General features: G+C 46.0%; 1 protein-coding gene and 1 long non-coding RNA gene across 5 annotated transcripts in view; one reads left to right on the top strand and one right to left on the bottom strand.

Annotated features, from left to right (window-relative positions):
• The window catches only part of Iqgap2 (IQ motif containing GTPase activating protein 2), a 277,134-nt gene that overhangs the window by 229,077 nt on the left and 22,587 nt on the right, over nt 1-25,470 (top strand). For both annotated transcript variants that reach the window (NM_001427125.1, XM_087613411.1), the window contains 7 exon segments: nt 615-764; nt 3,488-3,651; nt 6,207-6,431; nt 8,807-8,947; nt 9,395-9,479; nt 10,140-10,372; nt 13,176-13,308. In NM_001427125.1, coding sequence (NP_001414054.1) covers nt 615-764; nt 3,488-3,651; nt 6,207-6,431; nt 8,807-8,947; nt 9,395-9,479; nt 10,140-10,372; nt 13,176-13,308 — 1,131 coding nt within the window.
• Nucleotides 8,387-24,023, bottom strand: LOC120100669 (uncharacterized). 3 transcript variants are annotated; one of them, XR_015670411.1, is made up of 4 exons: nt 23,967-24,023; nt 23,759-23,861; nt 12,247-12,418; nt 8,387-8,435 (listed from the first exon to the last, which is right to left on the bottom strand). It is a non-coding gene; the product is annotated as an uncharacterized LOC120100669 (long non-coding RNA). The 3 variants fall into 3 exon arrangements; XR_015670421.1 differs by lacking the exons at nt 8,387-8,435; nt 12,247-12,418 and adding an exon at nt 9,164-9,597 and having other exon boundaries at nt 23,967-24,019; XR_015670400.1 differs by lacking the exon at nt 8,387-8,435 and having other exon boundaries at nt 12,163-12,418.

Here is a 25,470-nt window from a genome sequence, read left to right as displayed (position 1 = left end):
CATTTAATTTTTCTGGCACCTGCATTAAATCCTGAGAATAAACACGTACAGCTCCGGATAAGGCCTATGGCAAAGCCTCAGCTCACCTTCAACTTCATGTCCTCTCTTCCTTTGTTTCCAAATGAGGGAAACAGAAAATGTGTGTTGTGGTGCATCTTGGTTAAGGTCTTATTGCTGTGAAGAGGCGCCATGGCCACAGCAGCTCTCATAAAGCCCCTTTAATAGGGGCTAGATTACATTTTCAGAGGCTTCCTCCAGTACCAAGACGTGGCACTGGAGGAGCTGAGAGTTCTACATCTTCAAGCGCAGGCAACAGGAAAATGCGTTCTGCACTGATCGGGGCTTGAGCACAAGAGACCTCATTGCCCACTCCCACAGTGACACACTTCCTCCAGCGAGGCCACACCTACTTCAAGAAGGCCACACCCCCTAATAGTGCCACTCCCTATGGGTCAAGCATTCAAGCACTCGAGGTCTATGGGAGCCATTCCTATTCAAACCCGCTGAGTGTTGGTGTGTGTGTGTGTGTGTGTGTGTGTGTGTGTGTGTGTGTGTGTGTGTGTGTTTTAAAGGGTACCAAGGTAAAAATAATGATGTTATTAAATTCTTTGCAGGATGTAATCTCACACAGTAAAAAGCTGAATAAGAAAAAAGGGGGCGAAATAGAAATACTGACTAACACTGACAACCAGGGGATTAAAAGCCTGAGCAAAGAGAGACGAAAAACACTGGAGACTTACCAGCAACTCTTCTACCTTCTCCAGGTGAGCATGCTTCTCCTTCACTGTGGGTTGTGGATAAGCAACGTGTTTCACACTTGCACATCCTTGCCCATGCTCCAGCTTAGTTACATGTATGGGAACAGCATAATGACCGCTTAGTATAAGATCTATAATGATAGCTTAGGAAGTGCTTTGCTAAGCACCAACCGTCACGGCTGGGTGCTTTATGTAGATTAACTCATTGGAGTCTTGTTCTAGCCCTGAGCATCAGGATAAGGAATGCCACTCTTCCCATACTGCAGATGAAGAACCTCAGACCCAACCAATAAACGGTAGGCGGCATGCAGGCTCAGTCCCTTCACAACTGCACTGTACCTCAGGGATCTACAGAGCAATGTGAATTTAGTCACGATGACCTCACATGCCATCACTAGACTTCATGCCAACCAATGACAAAACTAGTCACTAGAAAAGCATATCTGTACCAGGGCCAGAGAGGATTTAAACTTCAATACTTTCATGGCTTTATTTCGTGAACTGAATGAGTCATAATTAATTTGATATTACATCCAGGACTTGGATGGGCTGGCTGTTGGTTTGTTCCCCGATGAGTTACTCTTACCTACCTGTTGACAATCTGATTAGTCCCAGAGGCACCTGGGCAGGTGCAAGTCATGGCAGCAGGCTCCACAGGGCAGGAAAACCACCCCCAAAGAGGTAGACCAATAGTGCTTCATTGTGTGACTTGACTCCAGGCCAGCAGATGCCTGAAACTTTGCTGGAGCGCCCCCCTGAGGTCAGGTATAGAGAGAACTCACTGCACGAACTATAAACATGCACTAGTCCCACAGAGAGTACAATAAAACATTGGAGAATGTCTTCGAATGGATATATGTGCCTCTGATGGCCACTATGTGGCAGCAGAGGAAGGAAAATGTCCATGCTTAGCCTGTGCAATCCACTGCTGACCTACAACTTTTCCCTAAGGGAAGAGCCCCTCCCCGCTCCCTGCCCCCACTGCCACTGCCACTAAGGTCACCTTTAGCAGAGAGACTTTGCTTGTCCAATTTACAGTATTAGTCAATCCCGTGACTGAGTGTTTAAATCTTAAACACTTGTCAACTTCTTTTCCTGTATGTTTTGGTAGGTTAAGTTTTCAAACTTGGAATTTCTGTTGTGAGAGAGGCAAGAGTGAAGTCGCCAAGAATTTGTATTGTTTTTTTACCCCAATATAACATGGAGTTCATTGGGGTGCAAAGGCCCAGCAATGTGTTTAGAAGGATTGCATCAGCCTTCAGCCCACAAAAACTGCCGTGCCACCACCACCGAGGAGCAGGGAGGAAGTATTCAGCCACATGTAGTCCAGGCCTTTAAGTCTCCTTGAGACCCAGGTCAGTGGTGAAAGGAGGAAAGAAAATGGCCTTCCTAGTATCCTTCGATCACACTTTAGTCAGGACACTTTGCCACAGCTGTCCAGCCAGAAGAGGTTTGCTTAGGTTTGTGTCTCTGGCCTGAGTTACTCAGGAAATACATTTTTAAAATCACAAAACCTACATTTAGTTAGCAGTAGAAAAGAGGCTAGCAGTCTGTGACGAAAACACTGCTGTGGGCTGGAGAGATGGCTTAGTGGTCAAGAGCATTGGAGATGACCCAGGTTTGGTTCCCAGCATCCACATGGTTGGCATCTGTATCTCCGGTTCTGGGGTATCTAACAGCCTCTCATGACCTCCCAACACAAAGTACACATACAGACAAACAGGCACACACATAGACATTTTAAAACATGTTTTTAAATTAAAAAGAAAGCAGTGTCCTGGGTATTTTATGCACAAAACTTCAACCTATCACTCTGATCTCAAAACTAAATCAGAGTAGCAATAGAAACCAAAAAAAAAAAAAAAAAAAAAAAAAAAAAAAAACCTGGTTTTTCTTTGAAACCTTCAGGCTATGTGGCTAGGGCATTTTGAATGAATATTAGTTGTCAAACATATTAATTGAACATTTTCTTCTCTCATGAGCAGTGAGAATAATAAGAGAAGCCTCTTCGGTCCATTCAGCACAGCAGCCAGAGGAAGGCTCTTAGTCCAAAGGCTGGCTCTAATTCCACTGTCTTCCATAGAACTCTGTTATCTTTAAATTCCTGTCACTCTCTCGAACCATTTTTTTGGGGGTTGGGGAGAGGAATCCTTGTTTTGACTCATGTTCTCTCTGAAATTTCTCTTGTTGGCTATCCTGACCACTATACCCCACCCCAACCTCTTTCTCCCTCCTTGGAGAATGTCATGGGGGGGCTGGATCACTGTCTCCATGTGTAAGTGGGGCCTTCTCTTTCTCCTCCTAGACACAGATGGTATATCTGTTTACCTATCAGTCCTTCTGTTTACCTATCAGTCCTTCTAGGGCAGCTTGGGTATTTCAGTCTGTTCCTTTCTCCTCAGTTCAGATTCTACGGGCCCACCTCCTCTTCTGTGTCTGTATAATAAACATTATAACATATGTGGTTAAAAGTACAAAATGTGTGGCAGATCACGATAGCAAGCAAACCATGTAATAAGCCTTACATCTTAATAACTTTCAAACGAAGCCTCCTGCACTGTAGTCGGAATGGTATTAGCTGATCTCTTTCAGAGGCCGTGCACTAGGAACCCGTGTGTTTCCCATGATGCCTTCGGTCCTGGAAGAGCCGAGAATCAGACACCACGCTCGGCTTTCGTGTACTTCAGCCTCGCGCTCGCAGGGCTGACGCTTCCCACCTTCTCTTGCAGACCAAACCTTCATACCTGGCTAAGCTGATTTTCCAGATGCCACAGAACAAGTCGACGAAGTTCATGGACACTGTTATCTTCACACTGTACAATTACGCCTCTAATCAGAGAGAAGAGTACCTGCTGCTCAAGCTTTTCAAAACCGCCCTGGAGGAGGAAATCAAGTAGGTAGCTAGAAAAGCCATGAGAAAGCACCGGGATGGAGTCTTCCGGTTAGCGGTAGGCTAGCTCAGGCTGGCGCGCATAACTTTGAATGGAATTTACAGTAGAGCTGAGGTGGGATTTTGGTTGATAGTTGAAGTTCAGGTTGGCTTTGCTACTGGCAGCAGATGTCTCCTACCAGAGATCAGCTTTCAGTGTCTATGTCTCCAACAGCCGGAACCCGGAGGCTTATCGGAAGTCAGTGAGAATCGCTTTCTAATTCAGAGTAGCAGCGTCAACAAGTCGGGCAGAGGTTCCAATCTCTGCTGAACAGTTAGTCTTCCTCTCTTATTAGAATTTCAGCGAATTTTTCTGACGTGTTTTTTTTTAACTTGGTTAATATAGAAATTATATAGCTAAATAAATTAGTTTCCCAAAATGTCTGACAAGTGTCCCAAGCTAGGGGATCTTAATTGCTTTTGTGACCTCCTGGCACCACAAGATCTGCCAGCCCCTGGGGTCTCTGAGACGCATCTGCTGGGCATCCTCAGAGGGTCACTACGACAGTGAGATGACTGGAGAGGCATGGTGTCCAGAAGTGCGGTGCACTAAATGGGCCACATACGTGGGCGACACATGCCAGGTCACAGGGCTGTGGAGGAAAGGTCAGCTGAATTCAGTTTCTATAGAAGAGTGGTTGCCTGCCCAGATTTTGACGCGTTGCTGTTAGAACCAGAAAGGGGTTGAAACAGAATGGTCATAGCTGCACGAAAGAAGGGAAATTTGTGTGGCCAAGGTGCAGCGGCAAAGTTGGGGTGGGTTCATGGTATAGGAAACCCTGAGGGAAGGCTGGGTGATGGGGCTCTGTTCACCTTTCCTTATTTTAAGGTTCACTTTGTGTGTGTGTGTGTGTGGTGGGTCTGTGGTATGTGTGTATATGTATATGTATCTGTGTGTCATATGTGTCTGGGATGTATCTGTGTGTGTCCATGTAGTGTGTACATATGGTGTAGGTGTGTGTGCTGTGTTTGTGTGGTGTGGTATGTACGTGTGTGTGTGTGTTACATGTGAGCGTGTGTATGGGTGTGTGATGTACATATGAGGAAGTGGCTGGTGTGTCTATGATATGTGTAGTGTGTTTATGTGGTGTGTGTATGTATGTATGTGCTATCTTTGTGTGGTGTGGTATATGTGTGTTACCTGTGTCTGTGATGTGTATATGTGTGTGTGTGTGTGTGGTATATATGTGTGTATATGTGTGCTGTCCTTGTGTGATGTGGTATGTGTGTGTGTTACATGTGTCTGTGATGTGTGTGTATGCTGTGTTTGGTGTGTGTGTGTGTGTGTGTGTGTGTGTGTGTGTGTGTGTGTGCTGTCCTTGTTTGGTGTAGTATGTGTGTGTTACTTGTGTCTGTGATGCGTGGGGGGTGGGGGGTGTGGCTCACAGAGGTCAGCAGGGAGTATTGGATCCCTGGAACTAAGGTGACAAGCCGTGTATGTTCACTGACTGAAATAAAGCTACACAACTCAGAAAAATGAGGAGAGTCATAGAAAAACATAGTTTGTGTGTTTAAAATGCCGGATTTGAACAACAGAGAACATTTTGCCAAAAATATATAAATAAATTCCATATATAATTTCCAAATATAATAATAATAAATTCCAAAGTGGTCCCTAAGAAAGAGGTGTGGCTTTAAAATTCAGACCAAAGGACATGTCCCAGAGTGGAGTCTCTCCAGCTCCTTGAGTCAGTGAGTGAGGAGACAGCATGCCGGGCTTGGATGGATCAGTAGCTGGTGTTGACTGGATCACTGACTTTACCTCATCCATCTTACTAGCTCATGCAACTGGTTAAAAAAGAGGCCAGGGTGGTGCTAGCCCATGCCTTCAATCCCAGCACTCAGGAGACAGAGGCCAGCAGATCTCTGTCAGTTTGAGCTCAAGACAGCCAGAGTTGTTACACAGAAAACTCTGCCTCAAAAAAAAAAAAAAAAGAAAGAAAGAAAGAGAGAAAGAGAGAGAGAGAGAGAGAGAGAGAGAGAGAGAGAGAGAAGGAGGGAGGGGGGAGGGAAGGAGGAAGGAGAGAATTTAACTACGAAGGAATAGCTAGGTCGGAATGGCTAGGTCCAGTAAAGACCAGAATAGAAAGTACTGAAGAGAGAAACTTAGACAAGAGATCTTCAGAGCCAGGTAGCTCAGCTATGGGTTGCAGCCAGATGCCACGTGGCAGGGAACTTAAGAGGGATCTGAAGACATGGCGGCGTGTGGTAAACAGAGGGAGAGTATCACCCAGCTATCTTAGTCCTGGACCCTTTGCAGCTCATTCTCCCTGTAGGACGAGACCGGAGCTGTGGCTTTAATTTCCAGGCCTTGAATTGCTCGGGTAAGAAAAACACATCTTACAAGTGGCTGGCGGCTTCTGTTGAAACCCTATCAGTTCTGTTTTGTATGATGAAAAATAAAATTCCACAAAGCTCTTAGGCGCCGTGTGGTCTACCGTGTTTAAAACTCTCTCCAAAAGAAAAAAAAAAAAAAAAAAAAAAAGCCAACCGTCTTGTCTTGGCTTGGGCTTCCTTAGGTCAAAGGTGGACCAGGTACAAGACATAGTGACAGGCAACCCTACAGTCATCAAGATGGTTGTCAGCTTCAACAGAGGTGCCCGGGGACAGAACAGCCTGCGCCAGCTCCTGGCACCAGTGGTGAAAGAGATCATTGAGGACAAGGCCCTGATCATCAATACCAACCCTGTGGAGGTGTACAAGGCCTGGGTGAACCAACTGGAAACGCAGACTGGAGAGGCCAGGTACCTGGGGTGCTGGTTTTCCCATGCCTTGTAATCGTTAATTTTCAAATGTTTTTGGCTGTTTGCTTTGTTTAATTTTGTGTGTATTTTACTCCTCGTTATACGTAATGCCTAGTACCCAGAGAGGTCAGAACAGGACAGCAGATTCCCTGAAATTAGAATTATGGATGGTTGTAACCCACAATACGGGTGCTGGGGATTGAACCTCTGCAAGAGCAAGTCTTAACCTCTGGGCCATCTCTCCAGCACTTACTCTTAAGACCTGTTAAGGAGGGGAGGGGCAGAATGTTACTATCAAAAGTAATTTTTAATCTGAAATGTAATCTTCTTTAACATACCTATGCTCTTCATATTCCTAGACGTGTATGTGTGTGCACTTGCGTGTGCATGTGCGTGTGTGCATGTGCGTGTGTGCCGTCCATGTATGCGCATGTGTGCACTTATCTACTCTGTTTGGAAACAGGGTGTCTCACTGGCCTGGAATTCACGATTCAGTGAGGCTGGCACGTCAGTGAGCTCCAGGAATCCTCCTGTCTCTATCACTCCAGAGCTGGGGTTTACAATGTTCACCACCATCCCTGACCTCCCATTCTGTGGTCTCTGGCACTGTACCCTCATGTCCCCACGTGTGCACAGTAAGCCCTTTGCTGGCTGAGTGAGATCCCAGCTTCCTCTTCATAATGTCAATGGCATTTGTACATTTCAGAAGCAGCTGCTCCCCATCTCAACTCCCCTAACTCCATTCCATGTTTATTCTTTGTGTTTCTAAATCTAGACCAGAAATTGTTTGTCGGTCTCCTCCTAAGTCGCTGTAAGCAGCTCCGGTGAAGGGCAGTCACGGGGCAGCGCGGCCGAGGTGCCGGGTAGCTGGGGTGCAAAGCAGCTGTGGTGCGGGGCAGCCCAGTACAGGGCAGCCTCAGTACGGGGCAGCCACGGGGCAGGGTGGCAGAGGTGCTGGGTAGCTGGGGTGCAAGGCAGCCACGGTGCAGGGCAGCTGCCGTGCAGGTGGACTTAGCTGCTTCTGAGGGTAGTTTGCCCTCTAAGTGACCCAAGCGTTTGTTTCCCTACAAGAGGATGCCTTGTGACGCAATTAAGGAGCACCGAGATGATGTGGGTAGCTGTCATAGCACTGCCATAGTGAGAAGTCATGAAACTCAAAATATTTACTTTGGAGTTTGCTTAGTAAATACATTCATACCACATAATGGAGTAAGTGCCTATTGGAGGGGTAGTGTACACTTGTTATTTATTGACACACAAAATATGGTAATGATATATCTTTCTTTTATACTTCAGTCCAATAACCCATTTTTTTTTAAAAAAAAATCGGTCATGAATGGACATACCTAGGATTTCAAGGGTTTTGGATGTACAAAATTTCCTTGCACCCATGAGTGTATGAGGTTTATACACACAGAAGGGCTTGGCAAGTTATTTACTAAGATATGAAAAAAAAAAATCAGTGCTAGTTTCTTACTTGCTTATATGCAGATTTTTGCTTGTTTTTTCTGGTTTTGTTTTTCTTTTTACTATGATGAAAGCATAAGATTTTTAATGTATTAAAAATTTAAAGGAAGCCAGGCATGGTGGGACACACCTATAAATCTAATTCTTGGGAGATGTGGGGCATGAAGATCAGAAGTTTAAGGCTAGCCTCAGTGTGGTGATTTGAAGGACAAAGGTTCTAATTGACTCATATATTTGAATACTTAGTCCCCAGTTGGTGGAAATGTTTGGGAAGGATTAGGAGGTGTGGCCTTGTTGGAGGAGATGTGTCACTGGGGATCTGCGTATATGCTGTCAGCTAGTGCTCCAGTGCCGCGCCTTCCTGCCGCCATGCTCTCTGCTGTGATTCTAGCCCTCTGGAACCATGGGCCCCAAATTAAATGTTTTCTTTCATAAGTTGTCCTGATTATGTTGTATCACAGCAACGGAAAAGTAACTGAGATACTCACCTACATAGTAACGTGAAGGCCAGCCTGGACTGGGTGAGATCCTCAGAAACTTTAAAAAAGAAAAAGGGTTGAGGTTGTAGCTCAGTAATAAAGTTTACCTAGCATGCACAAAGCTATAGGTTCGAGCAACAGGAAAAGGAGGAGGAGGGGAGGGGAGGGAGGGAGGGAGAGAGAGGGTATTAACTGAGTCTACAAAAAAAAAGAAACCTAGACCAACCTTTATCATTCTGTTAGAGCTAGAATTAATGCCTGGAGTCCTTCCTGATCATCAGTAGTGGAAGGCACATTATGTGTATCTTACTTAGCAAAACAATGTTGCTGGAGTCATGGGCGACCTCTGACTCATCCCGCAGAGCTTGACTACAGAGCCTACTAGCGATACACTGGTGCTCATATGTGTTCCTCGATGTTGTATTTCAGCAAGCTGCCTTACGATGTGACCACAGAGCAAGCCCTGACATACCCGGAGGTGAAAAATAAACTGGAGGCATCTATTGAAAACCTGAGGAAGGTCACTGACAAAGTCCTGAGCTCCATCATTTCTTCCCTCGATCTGCTGCCGTGAGTTGATTCATAACGACTTTAGCAGCCTTCGCTGAAGTCCTGGGAATATTACCTAAGCCCCTGGAGTAAAGACAGGGATGTCCCCTTGTGTCGTGTTTGCTATTTAACGTTGTGATCCAGGCATGGTGATTATGAATATAAGACCAGAATGGTCTCTATAGCAAGACCCTATCTTAAAAGAACAAAACAAAACAAACAAACGAAAAACAGAAATCCGAGGTGGCCTGCAGAATGATTTTAATACCTTGGCTATGGCCACACCCAGCGCTCAGGTGTTAGTGGCTGAGGAAGCCCTGTGATACAGCAGCGGAAACCCTGTGACTCCATTGCATCTCACTTCATGTTGAATTTTTAGGCTGAGCTTTGGTTGACTGGAACAATTTGCTGTCTCTTGCTCACTTCGCCTTTTTCCATTCTTTCTTTTGTCATCCGTTCCACGTATAGTTATGGATTGAGGTATATAGCCAAAGTCCTGAAGAACTCGATCCGTGAGAAATTTCCCGATGCCACAGAAGAAGAGCTGTTAAAGGTAGACTCTCAAGGGAGACCTCACTGCAGCTTCTCCTGGGGGAGGGGGTGGTTCTGAGCCAGAATTCCCAAGGGACGGTTGTATAACATTCTTCCTCCTGTGTGACAATAGCTGCCATCTGTGTGTAATGGTTATTCAGGTTATTGTCTATTGAAGCTAATCTAGAAACTTTAGACACCATTACAACTCTGTATTAGAACGTTTGAGGGTCGTATGCCTATTTTTCACCAAAAAAAAAAAAAAAAAGCTGTGTGACATGTAATGTTAGCGTGTGGTCATATTCACCTCATTCATCTAATACTTGGTTAAGAAGTCATGTCAGGGGCTGGTGAGAAGGCTCAGTGGGTAAAGATATTTGCCACTAAGTCTGTCAACCTAAGTTTGATCCCCAAGACCCACGTGGTAGGTAAAGAGAATCAACTTCCACAAGTTGTCGTTTGAATTCTACACCATGACGTGTGTGTATACATACACATCAAGGAATAGACCCACAGATAAGTGACATAATTGTTAAAAATTTAAAAGCTAAAAAAAGACGCTTGTCTGAAACTGACCCACTCTTGCAGAAAATGTAAATGTAAAAAAAAGGGATGTATACTTGAAGATAAAAAGCAGCCACAGCTCACTTGTCTCTGTGAAATGATCTTTGCCCTTGTGCAGATTGTTGGAAACCTCCTATACTACCGATACATGAACCCAGCCATTGTGGCTCCCGATGGCTTTGACATCATTGACATGACAGCCGGAGGTCAGATAAACTCCAACCAAAGGAGGAACTTGGGATCCGTGGCAAAGGTTCTGCAACACGCAGCCTCCAACAAGCTGTTTGAAGGAGAGAATGAGCATCTATCATCAATGAACAATTATTTATCAGAGACCTATCAGGAATTCAGGTGAGGAGGTCCCCTCTTTTAAAGAGCACACAGGAGGATAGATAAGAATGATGTTCTGTGCATAGAACTGAGCCCGCTGATGAAGGCAGGAGCCCCATGAGGCCATGTGCCTTCTAGCAACTGCCACGGAGAATGAAGGAACGGAGAAGACAGGATGTTCCCACTCAGGCCTCTTGTTCCCACCCCACCCCCTCCATCCCGCTGCACCGAGTCCTTCCTGCTTTAGGATCTAAGCGTCTGACAAAACATTTTCCCTGATATAGGACACACTCAAAGTATTTAAAATAAGACACTCAAGAAAACCGATTGTTTTGTTGAACCGAAGATGGTAACTATATTTTCTTTTCCCCCAAATTGTTTTCCAACTGGGAAGAGTTTGCTTTCTCTGCAACAATGGTAGGAAATGATGCGATTCCTTTGGGAAGCTGGGGATCCCCAGCTTTTGTATTTATAGGTGATCCTGTGTGATTACACTCTGCCCCATCTGGAAGCCCTTCTCCACTGCTCACATAAGAGTTCACTCTATTGCTTCTGTTTCCCTCTCCTAACCCTGTCACTATTGACTCCGTGAAGACATAGAAAGAGCCGCTGCTGGCCGTCACTTGTGCATCTGGAAGCTCTGAACGGACACTTCCATCCTGGCTTGTGTTCGATCTCTTGTCTGCAGCCGATTGTAGAGCTTATGCAACGTCAGTGTGACCTCTGTCGTCCTCACTTGGATGGGGACTTCCCGTGCCTCTGCGTTCACAGTTCATCTACTGTACCATTTATGAGGAGGTTGCCGCAAATCCTCTCACAGTGGGAAGTTTCCGTTTCTTCAGAGCCAATTTTAGTTCTCTCCACCAAGGCAAAACAATATTTCTCATGTTCCCCACAAACCCTCAATGCCCTTAACCTTTCCCTTTCCTTTATGTGTCTGTTTGAGACAAGGACTCCCTATAGACCCGGCTGGCCTGGCACTCACTCTGTAGATCAGGCTGATCTTGAACTCATAAAGATCTGCCTGCCTCTGTCTCCCAAGAGATAGGACTTCTTTAGCATACCTGGCTCCTTTTTTCTTGTTTACCCTGTCAGTCTCCTGTTTCCCAAGATTAGCCTCCTAAATGCATCCTTTTTCTCTTTCACTCATATTTTTTTTTCCGAAGCTGGGGACCGAACCCAGGGCCTTGCGCGTGCTTGGCAAGCGCTCTACCGCTGAGCTAAATCCCCAACCCCTCTTTCACTCATATTTAATCTGCTATTTATTCTCTTCATTCCTCAGCACCCCATGAACAATTATAAGCAAAACCTAGCTGGAAGACCTACTGTACTGAGGATCATGATGATCCTCCTCCCCCACAAAAAAAAATGGCTGCCCCACCCAACCCAGGGCTGGGAAGGGAGAAATCAATTGTAGTACAGAGGTCTCAGGTGCCCTAGAAACCATGTCTTAGAAGATTTCAGGCATAAGAAACACTTGAAACTGTATGGAATAATGTTTCTGTAAGATTATAAAAAAAAATGTCTTTTACCCCACACTAGATCTGGCACCACAGAGCCCCAAGGTATCTGATAGATATCTTAATCTCAGTCAGCAAAGCCTCTCACCCGCTCTGCCCCATCCCATATCACACTGCTGATGGCCTCTCTCTGAGCCTGGCAACAATCTCTCTACCCATCTAGTTCCCAAGGCAGGTTGTCACCATGGCAGACACACACATCCCAACTCCCTGGCAGCCCAATGTCTCCAGCCGCTGCACACTCTCTTAAACTTAAATCGCCACATGAAAGAACACACAACACAATAACCTGTGATCCAACTGATAAGATATAATTGCCCACCTAAACATACAAAGCCCTGTACACATCCATCCCTTAAGAACATTCATAACAACCTGTAAAGGTGCAGCGTGGAATCGTAACATCCGCCTCCATGTTCTCTCCGTGGCTTCCTCTGCCTTCCCGTTCCAGTCTCTTTCTCTTCCTAAAACTTTTCTCCTGCCCATCCTTCCTTCTCATGCAATGACAGACTTCGTTCTATCTTGCACCTGCCTTCACCTGTATATCCTACAGAATAAAACACACATGTACATATTACACACGTATATTATACACCCACACATATACTACATGTATTATGCTCCCAAACATATTACATATATACATATCACATATATATGTATGTGTGTGTATAAAAGTACTAAGATCAATTTTCAACACACACACACACACACACACAAATAGTCATTTACATGTATATGTGTGTTAAGCATGTGTGTATATTGAGTGGGTCATGTGCATGTGTATGCACATGCATATGAAGAAAGAGATTGACACTGGGTGTCTTCCTATCTTGCCTTCTACTTTATGTTTGAGACATGGCCTCTCACTGGATCTAGAGTTCATCAGTTTGGCTAGGCTGGCTGGCCAAAGAGCTCCCAGAATCTGCAGGCTCAGGCACATGCTGCCACACCCGTGTGTGCTTCGCCCATTGGGCCATCTCCCCAACCCCAGGGAATTCTTCATGTTAACATTTTCATTTTTTAAATTATAACACTGTTAAGAAATCCTGTCCATGATTTGATCATACTGGGTCACAGGGCCAAGGCACACATTTACCCTCATCCTGTCTGAGGGCCAGTTTGAGGGCCAGCATCCAGAAACATGGTCAAACCGTGATAGAGCCACCCTGAAGATGCTATAACAAGTGCCCCCAAGCTGGAGGGGGAGGACGCAGTGGGGAGGGTGTTCTAGGCAGTATTTCAAAACTTATTTAATAAGGTTACTCACAAATTTGACTCCATCTTAACACCCCTTTTTCCAGGAAATATTTTCAAGAAGCATGTGATGTGCATGAACCGGAAGAGAAGTTTAATATGGACAAATACACGGACTTGGTGACCGTCAGCAAACCAGTTATTTATATCTCCATAGAAGAAATCATCAATACACATTTAGTAAGTGAGGTCAAAAGGGGGTCCTGGCCCCAACCGTGGGTCAGACATCCATTCACTGGAGAGTGCCTGTGCTCTTGTGTCTGTTTTTAAGCCCTGTAAGCTTCTCCCATAATTCTCTGGCTCTTGGACCTTAGGAAAACCCTTCCCAAGCAAGACAGTTAACCTTTTGCGATGCAAATGTTACAGGAACAATTTAAACCCAGGAGAGGCACGAGCCCAGGATTCGCCCACCCACCAGAGCTGCACTGTCCAGCCTGGCCTGTGTCTGCTTTTTACTTTTACTTTTCTTTTTGCTATTTTCTGGTGTAGGGAGACTGTTCTTCCTCTTCGGGTGTGGGGCTATACATCACTTAATCTTAGTCAAAAGGCCAGGAAGTGAAGTGTGGCTCAGAGAGGGGGTGGGGTGGAAAACTGGCTAGGCTGGCAGATAAGGAACCCCCTCCTGCAGGGATGGGCTGCCATTGTTTGAAAACCAGGTTTCTTAGAATTTCAGTCTGTGCTGTGTCAGAGTTCTCCTGCAAGCATCCCAATCAGCAGTCAGCACTCACTCCACGGTGACTGACGGCAGGAAGGAACTGGGAAGTCTTGGGGGGCTTTTCCATCCTTTATGGTAAAGAGAAGTCAGGCACCAGAGGTTGGATTGCTAATTGGAGCTTAATTTGCTTTCAGACGCAATTGGAATTAAGTCTGGTTTGTGGAATTTTGGTTTTTTTTTTTTTTTTTTTTTTTTTGCAAGACTATCTCTTGCTAGCTAGCTCTAACTGAATTCAAATTCAAGATCTTCCTGTTTCTGCCTCCTCCATGCGCGCGCACACACACACACACACACACACACACACACACACACACACACACACATGCACCTCCATACTGTACCACAGCATCACCTAATTCAGTCAAAATATTATTTATTTTCTTGGGTTTTTGGGAGGTGTGGGAGTAGAGAGTTTAAGACAATACTAATACTCTATAGCTCAGGCTAGACCTAGAAGTTTCTACGTAGCTCAGGCTAGCCTCAGACTCACTATAATCTTTGTGTCTTCGCCTCCCGCATGGTAGGATTACAGATATGAGCCACCAGGCTCGGCTGGGAATTAGGTTTCGAAAAGGTAACCTTTTCACGAACAATTTTAAACTTTGCTAGTCTAAACAGGGTCCTGGGATGGTTCAGAAACGTACCCCAGGCCACCCAGATCAGACCTGCCTCCTAAGGATCCCAAAGATTCATGTGCACACCTACATTCTGGAAATCTAGATCTTACAGTGAGAATAAATCCGATTTGGGGTTGTAATCAACACTAGAGGTCACATCACAAACACCCAACCTTCAAAAGTCAGACGCCAATACTTCAAACCTCCTTGACTTGGGGCAAACTGTCTGCCTGGAAGTCCAGCCTCCTTCATTAAGCAATTTTCACAGTTTGAACGTGGGTTTGGAGGAATGAAGGACCCAGTTTTGACTTTCGTCTTGCAAGGCTGGAACAGAACTTGATGTGTTTATAAAAAGATAAAGAGAGGATATGTTCCTGGTTTCGGCACCAATGTTGTATTAATAAAAGAATAAAGAGAGGGGGGGATTATGTTCTATGGAGGTCTGAGGAAAGGAGGTGCCTCAGCGGGCCCATGCCCCTGAGGGACCGGCCACATGACCACATGACAGTGTAGTATAGAATAGAGTTTATTCAGGGCATGGGGAGGGGAGTTGAGTGTAGTAGGGCAGAGAGAGAGAGAGAGAGAGAGAGAGAGAGAGAGATAGGAGAGGAAAGGAGTAGAGGCCAGCCATGAGAATACAGAAAAAAGGGGGGAGGGGGAAATGGGGAGAGAAGGGACAAAGGGACAAGAGAGAGCAGGAGGAAGAGGAAGGGGCAAGCAGCCCCTTTTATAGTGTTAGGCAAACCTGGGGGTGGAGCTTAGACAGAATGCTAACAACTTATCTGTTGTTCATCACAAGCTTTCAATATGAACCAATTAAATGAGTGGATCTGAGTTCTATCAGTCTCCTTTCTGTAGGTCCCCTAGATCAATTTCAAAAGTCTCCAACAACGAACTGCTTCCACAAATAACTTTGTAATGAGTGAGTAAACATGCACATTTCATATCTGACCCTCGGATGAGACATCATTCATCCCAACTAGATATGGTCATTTTGGTTGCACACTTGCCGGAGGGAATGTCGGCGTGCAGAGAGCGAGGTTCTTTCTCACGGGGGCAGAGAGAAAATGTTTCTGTGTTCATTTAGACTGCTGGGCTAGAGTCTGCTCCCATGCTAACAAGAATTGAAAACAGAACAAGTCCTGGGGACAGGGTTGGTGACTGACTCGAAGCGCCTTGGTGCTGGATTGGGAGCAGATGTAACAGGACAATGCGTCACCACAGCCCAGTCTGTCTGTAGTCTGTTAGTCTGAGTGAGGAGGCGTCTGTGGCAGACACAGCGCAGCCGCTGCCTGACCCACCAAGCTCATGGCTGTGTGCTTGCTCCTGGCTCTCTGCGAAGCACAGAACTTCAACATCAGCTCTTTAAGACAGACATTTGCAGGAAATGATTTACATTCTCTAATGAACAGGATAAAGGGTGGACACTGGCCACCTATAATAAATCCTCCGTTTTAGAGATAGCGGCCAACTGCCTGGCCTCTCTCCAAAGAGAACTAGAACATAAATTCACCATCCTGTGGATTTTCTTCTCTAACTCCCCCACCAAGAAGGGGGGGGCACACTTCAAGATTCTGCCTTTCAGTCTTTACACCATCTCTCTGTCTGTGTCCTTCCTTGAAACTAGTCACTTTAAAAAAGCAATCCATAGTCTTTTACTTTAAACGTAAGTATGTCTGTCATGGGAGAAAATAGATGTGATGGCGTTAGGCACCCAGCCCCATCCGTTGCTCACCTAGTGCAGTCTGAGCTCCAACACTGCACAAATAGGATGTGGCGGTACATGTATGTAACCTCGGTGCTCAGGGGAAGTGAGGGGGGAGGATCAGAAGTAGGTTAGACTGCGTACTGAGTTCAAGACCAGCCGGCACCACACGGGACCCTTTCTTTAAGAAAATAAATTCAGTGAACACAGACAGATTGGATGCGTTCCTTCCCTTTCCTAAATCTCTACATCTGAGGCTACTCTTCAGTTAAAAATCCAGTCAGCTCCTGGTGCGGTGACAGACGCCTCTAATCCCACTGCTAGGAAGGCTGAGGCAAGAGAATTGCTGTGGGTTTGACACTGGGTTACACAGCAAGGCTATCACATACTATAAGCAAATTACTATTTATAGAGGAGGAAGGAGAGAGAGAGGAAGGGAGAAAGAGAGAGAGAGAGAGAGAGAGAGAGAGAGAGAGAGAGAGAGAAACCATTGCCCACACAATTGGCAAGTGTCAGGGAACTGTTAAGAAAATTCAACACTAAACAACCCTCAGGCCGAGCCACTTTTAATCCTAGCACTCAGGAGGCAGAAGCAGGTGGTTTGCTGTGAGTTCAAGTCCAGCCTGGTCTACATAGTAATTCTAAGCCAGCCAAGGCTATGTAGAGAAATACTGTCTCAAAAATAAATAAGGAAACAGCCTTTCATTAATTTTACAGATTAAGAGATTGAATTAAATTGACAATAGAATGGACAATTAAGATTTATGGTCCAGAAATAACCCCTCAAATTTACTCTTAATGCATTTAATTGGGGGCTAAAGCTATTTAAATTGAAAAAAAATATGTTTTTTATGGTGCTGGGATAACTTCGAATCCACATGGCTAAGGAATGAAACTGGATCCCTTCCTCAAACTCTATCCACAAAGGAGCTCTCTCAAAATGAATCACAGAGTTAAATGTAAAAGTCAAAGGTATAAAATTCTTGGAATAAGATATAAAGGTAAATTTTCATGGCCCTGGAGTAAGCTGTGATTTTATAGATAGGACGCAAAATACACAGAAGTCAACAGAAAGAAATGCATGTCCCCAAAGTTGACAGTTACTGTGACTAGTGCCATCAAAAAGTTAACTTTGCAACTAAGGGAGTAAGAACAAAGTAACTGTTCTATGTATTCTAAGTTCTTCTATGTATTTTGCATCTAGAATGCACAGTCCTCTAACTCCATTTGGGTTTGTGTGGTCTTGTTTGTTTGTTTGTTTGTTTGTTTGAGGTTTTTCAAGACAGGGTTTCTTTGTGTAGCCCTGGCTATCCTAGAACTCAGTCTGTAGACCAGGCTGGCCTCAAACTCACATAAATCTTCCCAAGTTCTGAGGCTAAAGACATGCACCACCAAGCCCGGCTCAAATGATCCAGTTTTAATATGAGAGCCAGGCAACAAACAACACAGCAAGAAAGGCAGCCCATGGAATAGGAGGAAGCATTTGTGAGGGATGTGTCTGGTAGAAAGTTAATATATGCAACATATGAAGAATTCCTGCAACTCAACAGCAGTCAGAAGAGCCGATGGAGAAACGATCCAAAGACTGGGGTACACCATTCATCTACCAGTGGTCCATAAGTACATGAAAAATTCAACAGTGCTCATGACGGGAAAAAGCTACAGCAAAGCCAAAATGAGATCCTATCTCAGACCCATTGCATGGCTGCCAAAAAAAAAAAAGAATGAGTGTAGGCAGGGAAAGGAGGAGAGTAGAACCCTTGCATACAGTATTGATGGAATATAAAACGGTGCAGCTGCTATGGAACATAGGGGAGTTCCTTGGAAATAAAATCTACAAGCAGCATGTGACCCACAGCTCTACTTCCAGACGTGCACCGGAAGACTTGAAGGCAGGGTTGAAGAAGTCTGTCCGCACACAATGGCAGCCACACTAGACAAGTATCCAACAGTAGGTGAATGAATGAAATGTATCACAAGCCAGTTGTGTGGTCGCACACTAGTAAGCGCTGTGCTGGGAAGACTGAGGACAGAGGATGATGTGTTACGAGCCAGCCACTGAGGGACAGTGAAACTCTCATGTTTTCAAAACCAACACACACACACACACACACACACACACACCAAAAGAACAGGCTTAAGAGAGACTGTGGTTTAAATGAGTGGATCTGATGTTATATGAGTATCTCAGGAAAGAATAAGGACTGACTTTATGGTTGTGATTCACAGTTTCAGAGCCTGAGATGAAATACCTTTGTCTCCTGTCCCCAGGGCTGCCAGCCACCTAGAAACATTGTTTCAACTTAGTTAGAAATGCAAAGAGAAACAGATGCGCTTATTGCCTTTCCTGTTTTCAGCCTCCAGAGCTCCTACTGAATCCTCAGTAGCAACAGAACTTCCTATGAGGCCATGAAGGACACCCAGACCTTGTCACTCTGTTTCCTGACCAACTTTTCTAAGGGGTGGGGAGTGCCGGGAAATAGTTCAGTGGCACCCAAGTTCAGTCCTAAGAACCCGTGTTTTGGTTAGGTTTTAAAGGGAGGTATGGATTACTGGAGAAGTGGTTTAGAGGTTAAGATTAAGAGCCCGTGTTGATCATGCAGAGGACAGGAGTCTGGTTTCCTGTACCCATATGGTGGGTTCTAACTATTTGTAACTCCAGTTCCAGGGTAATCCTGATAGGTCTCTCTGACAACCAAATGAGCCAACTCAAGCCAAACCACGAGTATAAAGGCAGATTGATTGCAAGGCAGCTCTCAGGCAGGTTCATCAATCTTATAGATGGAGGTCAGTGAAGTCACAAACCCGGGCTAAAGCAAGGGCATTTATAGGTCTTGTGCTCAGGGTGATGACCTGTGAGCTAGGAACTTTTACACCCATACAATGTGAAAAAGCTGAGCCCCTGGGTGGGCACTCAGGGGTGGTAGTGGCAAACTAAGAGATGTGGAGAGATGATGTGTTAGTCCAGAATTTTCTTCTTGAGGGTAGGTTTTGGGGAAGAAGAGCAAATGGGATTTCTTAACTTATGCAGGGGGTGAGCAGGGATTCCCGGAGTAGGAAAATGGTGAACTACATAGCTCAGTGGGTGAGAGGTTTCCTTGGCTTAGTCGTAATAGCAAAATTGGGGTTCAAATGTCTAAAGAATCCCATCAGGATTAAAAATGGGGTCTGTAGGTCTCTCAGAAGCCACACTCAGTTCAGTGGTGAGTGTCTTAGAGCCTTGGCTAAGTTGAATGCCCAAGTACATTACAGTGGACGAGCATAGTTGAGCTTCAGATGGGGAAACACCATATCCTAGGGAGCCAATATACTTTAGAAACAAGGAGGTGGCTTTTGGGACAGAGACACAGAGGGGTTGCAAAGTAGGAGGTCATCTGTGTGCTGAAGTGTACTAGGATTAAGGTCAAAGGAGAAGTCCTGGACCACAGCCTGGCCAAAGAAATGTGGGCTATCCAGAAAGCGCTGAGGAAGAACTGGCCATGCAAGCTGTCTCTCTGCCTATATATCAGGGTCCTCCCCAATGAAGGCAAGGGAGAGTCAGCATGTAGGGGGCAGTGAAGAAAGCATCCTTTAGGTCCAGGACAGTAAAGCGGAAAGTTGTAGGAAGTATGTTAGAGAGGAGGGTGTAGAGTCTTAACCACAGAGTAGATTGGGATGTCTGCCTCGTTAATGAAGCAGAGGTCCTGAACTAATCAGGAAGCACCAGACGTGGGATGATGTCACAGGTGAGGCAGGTACAGGGAGGGAGAGGGAGAAGCCATGACAGGGCAATATGGCAGGTGACGTTAAGATTCCGCACTGTACCTTTACAGGTTGTTATGAATGTTTTTAAGGGATGGATGTGTCCTGGGCTTTGTATGTTTAGGTGGTCAATTATATCTTATCAATTGGGTCAAAGGTTATTGTGTTGTGTGTTCTTTCATGTAGCGATTTAAGTGTAAGAAAGTGCGTGGTGGCTGGTCGGGGCCGCCACAGAGTTGGGATGTGTGTTTCTGGCATGGAAGCCTGCCTTGGGAACTAGATAGGTAGAGAGATTGCTGACGGCTCAGAGAGAGGCCTTCAGCAGTGTGATATGGGATGGAGCAGAGCGGGTGAGACGCTTTGCTGACTGAGAATTAAGATATCCAGCAGATATCTTGGGGGCACTGCTATGCCGGACCTAGAGCGGGATTTAGAATTTTTTATTTTTTATATTTTTACAACAACCAGAGATCTTACGCACAGGGAAAATGGGGTGTTGCAAAGCAAGTCAATAGGAATTATTCATCCCTGAGATGGGACGCGGGTAACAGTGAGACCATTGGTGGGTCTCAGAAATAGGAAATTGTGGTTGGAAGAGAAGGAAGGAGGGGGTCCTGAAGGCGAATGAGGACTGGCTGGTGGTGGATAGTAATTACCACGGTGGGGATATCCCATACTTGGGGGTTGACAGGATCCAGTAGGGTAGGGACAGGGTAGTCTGAGGTATGGATCTGTGAGAGTCAGGAGAGGTTATGAGGATTAGAGCTCTCTTAGTGTCCCCACGCCGCTGAGGATATCTGTCAAGTAAGGCACTGGGCAGACAGACATGACCAGAAGAGAATGTGAGAAAAACTGTCCTGCAAGTGTACAGGGAAGTGGCATAATCTTGGGTGGGATGGAGGGGGTCCCTCCACCCCCATAACAGAAATTGGTAATGGAACCATGGGACTCGAGTGGGCAGTCAAGTCAGGAAGGTAGCCCTGCATCCACCAGGAAGGTGATGGACTTACCCTGAACTCTGCAGGGTGAGGGAGTCCCTACATCTGAGTGCTGTCAGTCCTTCACCAAACCAAGGAGCCTGAAGACAGAAAGAGTTTGAGGTCCCTGTGCTGATGGAGCTGGGCCCCCATGGTGTGGCACAGAGGACACACCCACACTGGAGCACTCTGACTTCCAGGCCAGGTCGCCAGCAGAACAGGCATGGCCGGGTGGGGTGGTGACAGTTAGGGCAGTTGCTGGACCAGTGTCCTTCCTTGCTTGCCGTATTTGAAACAGGCCCCTGTTGGCAGAGTTGACCTTGGCTGGACCCTGGTGGGGTGGAGTTTGGTGGGTCTCTCCTGTTCCTTCTGCTGGGTTGCTGTTGGCCTCAGGGCAGCTGCCAAGGTATGGACTTGGAGTACAGCCTTTTGCTATAGGCGAGCCTGTCCGGAAGACTCGGCTGCCTCCTCTCTGCCCTTAAAGACTTTAAGAGCCTTCTTTACCAATCCCTGTACTGGGGTCTGGGGACCATCCTCAGCCTTTTTTAGGGTTTTTTTTTCCTCCAAATATCTGAAGATGATTGGTAATAAAATGAGAAGTCAGGACTGTGGCTCTAGCTGGGGAGGCTGGGTCAAGGGGGTCAAGCTGAGTGTCTTAGTTAGGGTTTGACTGCTATGAACAGACACCGTGACCAAGGCAACTCTTATACAGGACAACATTTAACTGGGGTTGGCTTACAGGTTCAGAGATTCAGTCCATTATCATCAAGGCGGGAACATGGCCGCATCCAGGTAGGCGTGGTGCAGGGAGGAGCTGAGAGTTCTACATCTTCATCTGAAGGCAGCTAGTGGAAGACTGACTTCCAGGCAGCTAGGATGAGGGTATTAAAGCCCATGCCCACAGTGACACACTGCAACAAGGTCACACCTACTCCAACAAGACCACACCTCCTAGTAGTGACACTCCCTGGGCTAAGCATATACAAACCATCACAGCGTGAGTATTGGATCACGGTTTCTTGTAATCTATTTAGGAAGCAGTCTGATTTCCATTAGCCTTCTGTGTAATTTAGCAGAGCTTGTCAAAGTTAACTTTATTAGAAACCATTTCCAGGCTGGAGAGATGGCTCAGCCGTTAAAGGCTAGGCTCACAACCAAATATATAAGAAACCATTTCCACTCCCCAGAGGAGACAAAGGTGTCTCCTTCGGTGGTCATTTTGACCTGGCTGGTGATTCGAATTAGGTTCTATAGCTGGCACCGCTGCCGTGTCACCCACAGGGACCCTATCATCTACTAGATGGGTCTGCTCTGCATACTGTTTGCCACCTGAACCTATCCATGTTCCTCAGGAGTGATGGTAGAGGGCTGGATGACATAAAAGTCACGCCAAGTTAGGTCATAGGCCTAGCAGAAGTGTAGGAAGGGACTCTTTAAGAATATGGGCTGATGGGCTCACAGAGAGAGCCTAGCTGCCTTTCAATCTGGGAGAGGCCTTGGAGGGAGAAAGAAATGTGAACTCAACCAACTCTGGCCACCTCCCAAAGAGGGCAGAAGAGAGCGTGGGAATGTGAAAGGCTAGGTGGGAGAGAGTACAGGGGAAGTAGGCCGTTGTGTGAATAGGAACCAGGAAGTGATTTGACCCTTAGGTGGATCCTGTGGTGGTAAAAAGGAGGAGCAACAGAAATGACAAAGGAGGAGAAGGAAGTACGGTAAGGTGGAGAAGGGTGATTGTCCTTGGTCTTTGTCTCAGAGGGAGGGGAAGGAGAAAGAGGTGGGTACAAGGGAGAAGGCTGGCCAGTAGGTGGGAAGGAAGAGGAGCAGTATAGGGAAGAAAGCTGGCCAGTAGACCAAACACTTGGAGATGTGGGAGGGGGAGGGGTAGATGGGGCTCAGGGAAGGGATGGGGTGCCAGTGACTAAAGTGGCCTAGGTACTCCAAGTCAAAAGTCAATCTCAGCAGATGGAGAAAGCTAGAGAAATGACCCCCACGTGGCTGGAGCCTGGCCTACCAGGCTTGAGGCTCAACTCCTCCCAAGTTCTCAGCACCAAGATGATAGGTCTCTCTGCCAACGACATGAGCCAATTCAAGCCAAATCAAGGGTCTAAAGTCAGGTTTACTGAGAGGCAGCTCTTGGACAAGCTCACCAATCTCTCAGATGAGGTCAATGCAGTCACAAGTCTGGCTAAAGCATGGAGTTTTATGGGTCCTGGACTTCAGGTAGGACCTTAGGACCTAACCACTGCCTTTCTGATGTTACTGTAGCCATTTTGTTTTATGCCTATAGCCAGGCATCTTACATTTCTTGTGCCCGAGTTAACCATCACATAATCCTGTTAAGTTCTATGCTTTGGTAGCATTGGAAATTTCCCAGACCCTAGCAGCCTTCCTTCAAAGCCAATCACATTGAAGGTTGGTTAGAACTGTTTTGTATAGTGAGCTCCAATAAGTTTGGACCCAAACCAACCCTGTGTGTGAGCTTTTATGGTGGCTCTGAGCTTTTGCGGGTTTTGCCTTTATCAACTGCCCTTGGGAAACAGTCGGGGTTGAAGTCTTAGTGCCAGAGTCCGACCTGCATCCCTGCATCAATCAGTCCCAGGGAGCGTGTATGAGTGTGTGTGTGTGTGTGTGTGTGTGTGTGTGGTTGTTGTTGTTGCTGCTGCTGTTGTTGATGGGGTGATTCCTGGACCCCCAACAATGAGTGTGAGCTAGGAGCTGGGATTGTTCCTACAGAAGATAAAAAATGCTGAGCCCCTGGGCAGGCATTTGTGGGTGGGTTGCAGGAAACTCAGAGACTGGGAGAGATGATGTTTTAGCCTAGAGTTTTCTCCTCTTGGACAGGGTTGGGGAAAGAAGAGCAAACAGGGTGTCTTACCTTATATGGAGAACGAGAGGGTTCCAACCAAACAATTCAGTGCCCTTTTGAATTTCTTGGGTACGAGACATTCAAGTGAGACGTTCAGGCAGTGCACTCCTACCTATAAAATAAGCAAATCTCAACAACAACAAAGCCTGACAAGATAGTACCACTTTATAATCCCACACAGCCCCCGGCTCTCTGTCAGCCAGTTTAGCCTACTTACTGAATTCCAGGCCTGTGAAAGATCGGCCTCCAAAGGGGCAGGGGCAGGGGCGGGGGCAGGGGCAGGGGCAGGGGCGGGGGCGGGGGCGGGGGTGGGGATGGGCTGGATATAACCTTGTTCCTATTTGCTGTTTTGGCTGTGGGGAGCACAGCAGTTATGCAAGAAACACAAGACTGTGCTGAAAAGAATTTTGTGTACTTCTTTCCCACTGTGGGTTATTTTTCTTTCTTTTTAAAGATTTTTTTTAATTTATTAAATGTGTTTTGCATGTATGTCTGTGTGAGGGTATTGGATTAGAGACAGTCATGAGCTGCCATGCGGGTATTAGAGTAGAGCCATCTCTCTCTAGCCCCTCCCTTCTTCTCTTCCTTCCATTCATTCTTATTGCCCAGTTTCCTGTTGCCTAGGCTGCCCTTAAGTCTCCCAGTGACCTTGAACTTCTGGTCCTCTTGCTTCTACATCCCTAGTGCTGGGATTGCACCCAGGCCTGCACCACCACGCCCAGTTAATACAGTGCTTAAGATCAACCCCATGAACTCTGGGCCAGCACTCAAGCAAGCTACACGTCTTCAACCCTTGCTACAGTGCCACTGGCATTTTCCCCTGAAGCTGTGTCTGTATCGGCAATTTTGATAACCATCAGAACTGTTTTAAATATCTAAGCAGAGCTGGAGGGAAGGCTCAGGGCTGGGAACTTGCACCCGCTCTAGCAGAGGACCCAAGGTCAGTTCCCAGCACCCACATGTAGCAGCTCACCACTGCCTGTAGCTCCAGTTCCAAGAAGTCACATACTTCCCTCTGGCTTCTGTAAGCACTACACTCACATGTACAAACCCACATATAGATACACACAATTAAAATAAAAATAAACTGAATTTTCAGGCTTATAATAAAATTACCTTCCTCCCTTTCTTCCCTCCAAACCTCAAATATTCCTCCTTGCTCTTTTTCAAATTCATGGCCTCTTTTTTTTCCTTTGTTACTGAACGCATATAACATACATACATATATAGTCCTAAATATAACCCACTCAGTCTGAGTAATGTTATTTGTATGATTTGGGGGCTAGCCTTGGGTATTGGACAACACACCAGTGTACTTCCCTGAGCAAGACTATTCGAAAGGTTCCTTAGTCGCCCGTGGTTCTTGGTGTAGGTTGGGGCTTCATGGCTTTTCCCCATCCACTTTGGCATGTTTACTGGTGTCCTTGCTCAGCTCACGTTTGCACCATCCTGTTGGTGTGGGTATAGCCTCTGGCATTGCAAAGAGACACAATCTCATAGCACACTCTCTGACCTCTAGCTCCTACAGTGGAGGGAAGCAACCAATAGTCATCCTAGCTACCCAGTCAGCTTGGAGGCTGGAGATAGATAGATAGATAGATAGATAGATAGATAGATAGATAGATGATAGATAGATAGATAGATAGATGATAGATAGATAGATAGATAGATAGATAGATAGATAGATAGATAATAGATGGTAGATAGATAGATAGATAGAT

This window comes from Rattus norvegicus, chromosome 2 (genome assembly GCF_021556685.1).
Source record: "Rattus norvegicus strain SHRSP/BbbUtx chromosome 2, alternate assembly SHRSP_T2T, whole genome shotgun sequence".
Taxonomy (NCBI): domain Eukaryota; kingdom Metazoa; phylum Chordata; class Mammalia; order Rodentia; family Muridae; genus Rattus; species Rattus norvegicus.
The sequence above is the reverse complement of the archived record's forward strand: the minus strand, read 5'-3'. Positions and strand labels throughout refer to the sequence as shown.